This window comes from Hermetia illucens, chromosome 6 (genome assembly GCF_905115235.1).
Source record: "Hermetia illucens chromosome 6, iHerIll2.2.curated.20191125, whole genome shotgun sequence".
In the NCBI taxonomy this organism is placed as follows: Eukaryota; Metazoa; Arthropoda; class Insecta; order Diptera; family Stratiomyidae; genus Hermetia; species Hermetia illucens.
Window position 1 is genome coordinate 25853510 of NC_051854.1, and position 10571 is coordinate 25864080.

The window sequence follows — 10571 nt, forward strand, 5'->3', positions numbered from 1 at the left end:
CTCCCCTCTCGCCCCCGAAATTACACAAAATTTTTCTTGATAATCGTATCATAAGAAATAAATGTTTGAATAGTGAAGAACACAGTCAATGAGGAACAGACCAAGAAGAAAAAACTACCCCTGAAGGGATGTAGCGGGTGGAGGAAGATACAAGAAGTAAGCTCTCTTGCATCCTGTGCTTGTACCGCAATAGAGTAGAGCATTTAACAATTTGCGTATAGCCCCCGATAGGTAAAGCAACGAATTTTATAAACTCAATGACAATGAAAGGACCTTCAGTAGGACAGAATTATATCGGCCGCAAGGGAGTGGCCACGTTCCATTAATACCTGAAAAGGAAAAGACTAGCAACCGAAAAAATGTAAAGAGAGATCATTCAACGTGGAATATGCACCGCGTCCAGATTGAGGATATGGAGAACCCAGTCAGGAATGGAGAGGTTTACATGGAGGAAACGGTCAGGAATCGATGAGTTTTAAATACTCAGTAGGAAGACAAGTGGAGAATAAATACTCCTTTTTACAAAAAGACGATATTAATTTATTTCGTAAAATATATTAAATTAGACAATTAAATCAAAATGAAACGAAACCAGTTAAATAACAGCAACGAATACAAACTCTCGTCTCTTACGAATGACCAGGATCCAGGATCAATTGTACAGTTCAAATGTCTTAATCAGACCAGTTGTCTCCCGATATCGTCCTTACTATCTCTTTCCAGGTAGTACATTATCAACATATGTTTAATATAAGGCGACTTAGAATAAATTCCTTAAAATCTAGACGTGATTAAATCTTTTTCGAAAAGAAAGTTCAACCGAAGTTCGAATCTCAACTGTCGTAGAGTATCTCCACGTCTGCTTTTTCAACTTTTGGATTCTGTAAGTGAACAGGAAAATTATTATTAAACACAGGAAGACGAAAGCAAATCTCCTGAAGCATCTTTAAACGGGAAATTGTTTTCATCTGGATGAGGAATAGCAGGCGACCTAAAATATTTTTGAAAAACTGGACCAGCAACTTCATATTGCCAACTAAGCGGATCTGCTTCAGAGATCGCATCGGGTGGGCAATATGTTTGCACGATAACGAACTGTCTATTCATTTTACTACGCTAATTAATTGGATTTAAATGAAAGGACTAATCCAAACGAAACTTACCACAAAAATTACTTCTTCTAAGTCTGTTACTGTTTGTGGTGCTTCATTTTGAACTGGTTCTGATTGTATCGCTATCGTCCCATCGCCTCCTTGCATGATTGTGTCATTGTGTAATTTCATGTGTCCCATTAGATATACTTTTTTGGTGAAACCCTTACCGCAAACATTGCATCTGAAACATAATAAAAATAAAATGTTTGTGAATGTGAATATCACATAGTTTCTAGACATTTTTTATGGATGGATGCGGAAAACTTAAAAAGACGGAAAGGTTGCAGCAAAATATGGAATTCTCTCTTAGTAAAATCACCCCTATTAATCCGCCCATATCCTCAAAATATATGTTGAAGGGATGTATCGTTCAATCTCCTTTCCTCGTCTACGAATCTCGGGCAATGGTAAATAATGTCCCTAGGATCTTTGGGTGTTATGGCTCCAACGACTCTTTTCGAAATCATTCCATCGTTCTTGTCATCTCCCACAGTTTCTTACTGATCTTTCGGTAGTCCACAGTCGCTTCGGACCGATTCGCCCATCTTTCTCTGGTAGAGATGGTGGGGATTATTCGCTATAGATATAAATCCATATTGCCAGTTTAACGCACATTGTTCCACCCGGTGTTATCCTACAAGCGCTACACGCCCTCAACGCGACTGACCGTTATGCCACTCTCACTCTCCTTCGGTTCATATCATTGTCCACTGCTCCTCCCCAAACAGAAGCTGTGTATAGAGGAATGGATTTCACCACGTTTGTAATAAAGAGCCTATGACTATAAGCATTTTGGCGATCCCACACTTGCTAATTGAAGGTCAGCCTGACTAGGTATTTAGTGATCTATTTTGAGACGATTTCGGGATCACCAACCCGAATTACGTCAACTGGTCTAGTTTGGCCATTGATAGTCATGTCCTGATGACATGCAAGGGTTTCGCTTTCATATAGTTCCATGTTTTCACAGTGTTTCGCAACTACAACCATCAGTTCATCTGCAAACCCTAACTACTTTGTTTTTACTGGCTTGAGAAAGTTAAGCATGACATTCCACAGCGCAAGCTCCAAAGCGAGGCATCTAGAAGCACCCCTGCGCAGCATACCAAAGGCCATCGTCTCCCGAACCAGATCTACGACCATTGCTACTGCATCTACTCCAAACGGGATTGCGGAAACCTGTACTGTCGCTCTGATAGACCATCCGCAAACTCGATGAATGTCAGCAACTTGTTGCATACCACCTTCTCCAACTTCTTCCTCATAGTGTCTAAAGGCAGTTACAAACAATGCATGCCAAATGATTTTCAGGGGTTTGGTAGACAAACCAATTTCGGCCTCCACTCCTTCCACTTCCACATTCCACGAAACAAATATGCTTATGAACTTAGCAACCAGAGCTGCGAGTTTGCTCCGAATCCCGTCCAATCTAGAACCCGGTATTTTTCCTTCAGTTCTCGACGTTTCGGCTTCCGTCTTGCCCTTTGGCAAAGTTTCGTCGCTTGCGGACAAACGATGTTAATGACAAGACTTCTTGATTCCACCAGTAATTTGGTTTCCTGCGATAATGCGAACGCCGACGAAGCATTGCAATGGCGCATGATTCAGTTACACACTTTGCCAGGGATCTTATCACTGATATTATTTCTTCTTTTTATCGATGTCGTTCTTCATGCTGCTGCCCGGAGGAGTTCATTAGCGATAACATTTTTTCCCAAATACCTCCAAGACGCTAATGACATCTGTTTGTTCTCTCATCAGAGAATGGAGCCAAATAGTTAGTAAAGACGAACGAAACAAATGGCGGATCGCCGCGCTTTCCCCATCTGCATTAATGGGTATAGCATCGAAGGCGTCGATCATTTTGTATAACGTGGTTTCGGCCGACGGTGTCACCGAACTGAATATCGGCCGACTCATTGAAAGTGTTAGAGACGCTTTCACTGCCTTAAATAAAATCTGGCAATGCAGTTATTTCAATACCAAAGTAAAGTTAAGACTGTTCTGTGCAATGTGTTCTGCGTTGCTATATGAAAGTAATACATGGAAAATGGCCCTCACTGTCACTCTCTATGCCTTCCTGAACACCTGTCTGCCTTATATCATCGAATTACGCTGGTCTGATACTATTTCAAACGAAAAACTTGGTTAGCGCACAAGCCTGTCATCCGTACACGATGTGATCAAAAGTGGTAGTGGATAGGTCTTGCATTAAGGAGGAGCAACACTTGCATTGCTGACTACGCCATGCATTGGAATCCACTCTCCCAAGATGGCTGATGAGTGGGTCGCCCTAAGTACACTTGGCGCAGGAAAGTACATAGATAAGATAAAGTAGATAAAGAGTGCGGGTATCCTGAGAAGTCCTGGGACGAGCTGAAGCGCATTTCAACGAACTGCAACCGATAACGCGTAGATGTGGTTGACGCACTATACTGCACTAACTGGTAAATGGCAACCATATAACAGTGGAATCGATATCCTTCTTCTATTGGAAACTTATCTCATCGACATATATTCAAAGGTCATGGAGATCATCAAAAATCATATAAAGCACTATGTCATGGAACTTTTTGCTAAGAATGTGGAAACCACATCTATATGCGTAGTAGAATGAGATGATCCCATCACAATTTTTGCTGTATACTCCCCTCCGAAAAAGGTTCAATCTTTGCTCAACACTTTCTACCAAAACCACAGATAACGGAGGAAGAACTCCAAAGCTTTTGAAATCTTAAGATTCTTGCAAGACCACATTGATGCTAAAACGGCTTTTGGTTCCGACATTATTGCAGGCAATATGATCCAAGAACTGCCAGGATCTCTACCACAGACACACATATTTAATGACGTCTGACACCTTGGTTACTGTTGGATATGCTGGAATTTGTCGCAAATAACGATGATCCCGAAGGAAACTAATGATCCCACGCTTGTCACGTCCTATAGACCGATAAGCCTGCTTCCCTAACTATCGAAGCTATTCGAGAATCTTGTACTATACTAGCCATAAAAACATTCGGATTCAAGAAAAAACATGGAACTATCGAATAAACTCATCGGTTAGCCTCAGAGATAAGTTGTGTGGAAGGTAGAAAGTACTGTTCGGCCATATTCCTTGGGGTTGCACAGGCATTTGACAAGGTTTGGGCATGAAGACCTCATCTACAAAATCAAGGCAAAACTATCTATCCATAAAATTCTCGAGTCGTATCTCACTGGCCACCTTGCGAGAATCTAACATCAAATCGGGGGTACTCCAAGGTTGTGTCATTGGTCCTCTGCTTTACTTGAGAGAGTTCACTTGTCCACAAATGAGCGTCTATTTATTCTACCTTCGCGGACGATACGGCGATACTCTGCAAACATTCCAATCCTAGCGCTACATTTTGAAAGCTCGAGAATCACATGAAAGAGGTTGAGCAATGGCTGGCCCCTTGGAGAATCAAAGGCAATGAAAGAAAGTGTAGTCATATCATTTTTACGTTAAAGAAATAATCATGTCCCTCAGTTAAACTTAATAGCGAATCCAATCCTCAGTCTAAGGAGGTAAAATACCTATACAATACATAGTTACATAGAGTCATCAACAGTCCTCTGCCGACGTCGATAGGATGATACAGGTCTAATTCTGTCAAGGTGGTAGCTGTGGCGAGTTTCAGAAGCTAACCCCTTCGGAGAGTATATATTAGTAGACCACGTGCAGATAACTCAGTGGTCAAAGCACTAAGCTGTTACACGGAAAGTCGTGGTTCAAACCTCACTGGTGACAGTGGGATTTATATCGTGATTTGACGTCGGATACCAATCGACTCAGCTGTGAATGAGTACCTGAGTCAAATCAGGGTAATAATCTCTGGCGAGCGCAATGCTGACCACATTGCATTCCTATAGGCTACTGGAATCTTGTATTGTACCGTTACGGCATTGAATGAAGTGCTCTAACGCACTTCAAGGCTTTGATCCAACTGGATTGTCGCGCCAACGATCATTATAGTCGACCACATCGAGTGAGTGCTGATCCAGTCGTGAGTTGCGAGATAGGTCAGCTATGCGTTGGTCGGGCCTCAGAGAAGCGGGGTAGAGGCTTCGTCCCCGAGAGTACACAAACAACAAAAACACTAAAACTGAAAAAACAGAAAGGAAGAAGAACTGGTTGCTTTTAGACGAAGCCAGAAAATGCGTCACTCGCCACAACGCCCAGCGAAACAGGAAGAATTGCTCAAACAGCCGAGAAGACTCTAGGGTACGCCCGTCCAACTACAGAGGAAGACTTGCAAAATTATATGGCTGCTGATGCCAGGACGACAGCTCTAATACTCAGCAGTGCTCCTGCTCCGGAAAGAACCACACAGAACATTGTCGAAAGTGTGTAAATAACTCTGGATATAAATCGAGTAGGAGCGCTGCCGACTGTCCTCACCAAAGTTGAAAAAGAGAGGTTAGGTAAGTGCCAAAAGGAGTCCGGACAGTCCGCTACAAATCGAACTGGTACAAAAGGGAAATGGAGAAGTCGGATCTGATGGAAACGATATCGGGTTGTTGACGCAAGCTTAATGTTCTAGAGGACCCTCGATTGGATACGAATGGGAGGATCCTGATTGAGGGCGACTTCAATGCCAGGTCACTTGAACGGGGTATGGCTCATCCAGACTCCAGAGGGTAACAGATGAAAATGGCGACAATATCGGAGCTCGTAGTTTTAAAGATCGAATCGGGGCTACCGTTTCGAAGCCGTGGCTGCGAAAGAAACATTCCAAACCGCGTCGGATAAACTCGTTTCGTTGACGAACGGGTGTTGAGTTTCGAAAGACTTTTCTGACACTAACTCTCGACGAGCACCAACCCAGCGCTCTCCCTATGCGTAAAACGTTGTGAAAGTGAACATTGAAGCTCTTGGAGCAGACAGAAGCGCACTGGAAGGCAGTTTGGAGAATGGAGTGGTTGCAGTGGACACTGGCGTAAATTCAATGGTAAACCTCAAAGCGATAGCCTGCGGGGTCCATGTCTCGAAGAGCGAAGAACGAAGACCCAGCCATAGCAAGTCCCCTACGTATTGTTGGACGGCGGGAATTGCCGATCTGTGGGAGAAGTTCATAACTTCCAACGTATATACACCTGGGAGCAGGCACGCATCGCAATGGCAAAGTACAGATCAACTAAAAGAGACTCCGCAATAGGTAGTCGGCGAAGAGGATGAGGATCCCTAAGGGGCCCTGCCCATTTAACACTGAAGAGACGTTCTGCGACACAGAGAATTAATCACTTTTCACCATGGAAGATCTGGAAGAGACAGCTCTTATTATGAAAAAAAAAATTGGCGACACGACTCGATGGTGTGCCGGCAGTGATATATACTTTAAACTGGTGTTCGGACAGACCTGCTACTCAACGGTCGAAGGTGGCAAAGCTTGCGCAGATTAGCAAAGGAAAATGGGACCCCGAGCTGCTACCTCCATACTGACCAGCCTTTGTGCTTGACACGGCCGAGAAAGTCCTCGGAAAGTTTACTAGGAGTAACCTCGCCGAAGCAATATGCGGTTTTAGAGCAGGGAAATCCACGATGAATGCTGTCATGAAAGTCGTGAAAGCGGTTCGAAGAGTAGTAAGTACTCTCCCCAACACTCGATGTCAGGCAAGCACACTGAGAATTTATTCCAGGTACCGCGCTATCTCTTGTGGATATTAAAGCATCTTCTTAGTGATCGCTCCCAGATCTATAACTTGCTAAATGACCAGATGTGATTGGGGATCAGATTGAGAGCAGCACCCTCTCGCAGTGTCTCTGGAGGACTTGTCGTCGAACGGACTGGAACAAGCGCAACGCAGCACTGGTAAGCGGGTAGATGACTGCTCATTGTTTCAACTTCGCGCTGACAGTTATACAAAGATTGCCTCAAAAATTACAAGTCGGCCATCAAAACCGCCAAGAGGTGGAGATTGAACACACAACTGAAGGCTAAGAAGGCCTGTGTAGTCTTCTACGCCTACAAGAGAAACCTTTGCAAAGAAATGGGGTGACCGGCCGATGATGGTTTCCTGGATGTACACAGCTGTGGTGCGTCCAATTCTAACGTACGGTTCTATTGTATGGTGGCAGGCTTTGAACAAAAGTACAATAGAACGAAGCTTAATAGGATTAAAGAAAACCACGTGCGCAGATGCTAATGAGGCTCTGAAGTCCTATCCGGCAGATGCTCTCCATGCACAACTGCATCCCTCCCCCTAGACCTCCACATTAAATACATTGTAGCGTGCAGTGCCGCCAGATAACGTGAGTCCGGATGCTAGACAGTGAAGCCCTATGGGCATAGCAACATCCTAGAGGAAGTTCCTCCGGAAATCTGGGCATCCCTTAGAGACTATGCCACACGCAAGTTGAACTTCACGAGAAACTTTGCTGTGGACTTTCCAACTAGGGCAGAGTGGAAGACTGGCGGCGTGTTGCAAAGTTATGCCATAGTATTCTTCACCGGTGGATCAAAGAGGGTCTGTGGAGTCGATGTAGGAGTTTTCTCGAATACACAGATTGTATCCGAGTCGTATGATATCCCAGGTTTCGCCGTGTATTCCAAGCGGAAGTATTGGCGATAGTGAAAGCCTGTCGATAGCGGGGGCATGATCCGAGCCCCAAGCGTAGCCTAGCCATTCTGACCGACAGCGAAGCGGCCATTAGAGGCTTTGTACCCAGTGACGACATCCTCCAGGCTGGTGGGGCAGTGAAGTAACGTACTGAACAGTCTGGACAGCACGCTTCTGATCACCCTTCTCTCTCTCTCGAAGGCTCACCACCTGCGCCAAATCAGGGAAAATTGGCCCGGGTTACGTATAGCCCGATCAGAAAACCTCCTGTGCCAGACGCGTGCAAATGCATAAAAGATTACCGCAGTCTGCACGGGGCACTGGCCCATAGAGGACCATGCCGCCAGGCTTGGCATCCCCTACAATTCGTATTGCTGAAACTGCGGAAATGAGTTGAAAGCCCTCAAGTACTTCCTTTTCGATTGCATAGCTCTAGCTAGAGTCAGGCTACAGACCGGGTAAACCATTCTTTGGGGACCTCAAAGAGATTTCTAGCTAGCAAGGTGGGAGAGCTGCTTTCTTTCGTGAATGCTACGGGCTGACTTTGAAGAAGATCTGAGCGAGCTGGAGTCTGCCTCCTTGCTCTCATAACAGCAGTTCCGATCTTAACCGTTTGTAGCATCAAAACGGCGCACCACAGCGCTAATTGGGCTCCTTGGAGCGGCCTACCTACCCAGCTCTAAAGAGCACGCTCGAATTATCTTTATTAAAAAGAGGATCCCGACCCTGCATCCCCTCGTCAATCAGCGTAACGACAATAGAGTTCAAGATGAGCTTTTCCGGCCAACCATAGCCGCAATGCAATTGGAGTTCCGACCTTAAGGGGCAGGTCAGAGTCAAATTGTTTGGTCATCCCGCAATCGAAGCTATTCAAAAGGGGCAAAGGGAAAGACAGAAAACGATGCAGGCTTGCCACTTATGCTAAAGGAAAAACACATCACAAATGACTTACTTGAATTTCTTCTCGCCGGTGTGGGTAAGCGCGTGAACAGACAGGACGTGAGCGTAAGCAAAGGATTTCCCGCATGTTGCGCACGTGTATGGCCGCTCTCCGGTGTGGGTCCTGCCAAAAGCCAAATTATTTGAAAGGATTTCTTTTAAAACAATTGAAAAAGGGGAACATTTACCTCTCATGCTTAATTCGACTGCCGAAATCAGAAAACCGCCGATTGCAATACCGACACGGGTACGGTTTCTGTCCGGTGTGCACTCGCATGTGCCGCCTCAGCTCCACATTAGCAACGAAGGCTCGATCACAAAATCTAGAAATGGAAAACGTAAGATCACCATTCGATTGAATTTGGAAGAGGTCAATCCGTACTCGCATGAGAAGGGCTTTTCGTTGCGGTGCCGTCGCATGTGGCTCTCCAGGGCGTGTTGGTACTTATAGGAGTTGCCGCAGATCTCGCAAATTTTCATCGGTTTCCCGTCTTCCCGCGACACTTTCCGGACATATGTGATTGTTGTTAGATTTTCCACGAGGTCCTGGACGTCTCCGTTGTATTGCACTTGGTCAGACTTGAGACTTTTTCGCCCGCGACCTTTCCGAACCCCGCGCATTTGTTGTGCATTTTCCTGGGCTCGTTTTTTGGGGGTCGGTTCCTGTGTTTTCAAATTGTTAAGGGAGAAGGAGTTATTGCTGAGTGTAGAGTGAAGTGGGGGGAAGTTTACCATGTCCTCGCCTTTCTCCACTTGCTCCAACATTTCGACGATATTCTCCTCGTCAGGGGCGTCGACTTCATGTTCCTCGGAGTCCTTCTTTCGAAGATTCGACAAGGGCTCGTCGTCCTCGTCCAGTCTGTCTTCGAGCTCGGTTATGATGAACGCGTCCGTGAAGTGTTGCGAATATTCGTCCACATCTTCCGGTTCCTCCGGCACTAATTCCACTCTCTCGGATTTGACCAGTTGTGCGTTGTCCTCGGGCTTGATTTTCACTCGCTTCACGTTCAGTCCTAGTGGCAGCTTGTATTTGTACGTCTGACCGTTCGGTGAGGGGATTTCCAGGTTGGTGACGTTCGAGTTGAGGAAGGACTTCAGGATGATGTTTGTACTTTCGCAGTTTGTGTGGAATCTGTAGGCGGCTATCAGGTCGTCATAGCAGGCGGAGCAGATTTGCTCTGGCAGACTCATGCCTTGCCGGATCTGTTGGTTTTAAGAGGATTTTATGAATTCTTTGAGGATTTAAGCAAGAATTGGAGAGTTTTTTTTCAATCGAATTTTATGAAGGTTATGGGTGGCTCTTCGAGATATTAAGTGGATTTTACGTAAGCAGCGTCACTCTTAAACTTTCAATACAATTAATGCAACTGGACCGCAATTGCATTAAATTTTGCGTTGGAAATTAAGTAGTCGCCCAGCTGCCCAAGCGGGTTAGCATCCCAGTCCCCTTTCTGGTACCTTATTTTCTGCTATCCCAGAACCTTCGTTGCTATGTCTATCCCTCAATCAACCCAGGGACCGCCTGTTGATTCCAGAATATTCCCTAACTCACCTCAATCGTTGAGCAACGCATAATTTTCTCCGAAAGCGTCATATTCTTCTCGTCTTTTTCGTAGATCGACCGCATATCACCTTCCTGCAAACATACGAGGCACACCGAATTCCAGTCGACAACAAACTCCATGATGCATTAATTATTAGCAAACCGCGAAAGTCAATGTACAATCAAAATTGTATCATATTTTCTTATATTTTCTACGTTGAATTGCTTTCGCTTGTAATGATTATAACGTCAAAATCAGAAAACAAGGTTTCTTCTTCTTGATTGAGTGGAATGATAGTTTGTGCGAGTTTCTTGTGTTCGAACCTATTTTAGACTAGGGTGAGGGTGTAGTC

At 45.0% G+C, this 10571-nt stretch overlaps 1 protein-coding gene across 1 annotated transcript; it reads right to left on the reverse strand.

The window, feature by feature from the left end:
• Window positions 1-516: 516 nt before the first annotated feature.
• Window positions 517-10492, reverse strand: LOC119660582 (zinc finger protein 271-like). The gene is made up of 7 exons (XM_038069237.1): window positions 10228-10492; window positions 9408-9878; window positions 9058-9338; window positions 8864-8998; window positions 8689-8799; window positions 1164-1335; window positions 517-881 (listed from the first exon to the last, which is right to left on the reverse strand). The coding sequence occupies exons 1-7, from the start codon at window positions 10357-10359 to the stop codon at window positions 834-836; spliced, it is 1350 nt and encodes a 449-aa protein (XP_037925165.1). The 5' UTR covers window positions 10360-10492; the 3' UTR covers window positions 517-833.
• Between the last annotated feature and the right edge of the window lie 79 nt (window positions 10493-10571).

Bases quoted from the DNA above. Each gene is read 5' to 3' on its own strand.
- LOC119660582 (XM_038069237.1), bottom strand. From the start codon at position 10,359: ATGGAGTTTGTTGTCGACTGGAATTCGGTGTGCCTCGTATGTTTGCAG. The intron at 9,339-9,407 runs GTAAACTTCCCC...TTGAAAACACAG, and splicing joins TGGAGAAAGGCGAGGACATG to GAACCGACCCCCAAAAAACG. The intron at 882-1,163 runs GTAAGTTTCGTT...GTTCACTTACAG, and splicing joins TAGAAGAAGTAATTTTTGTG to AATCCAAAAGTTGAAAAAGC.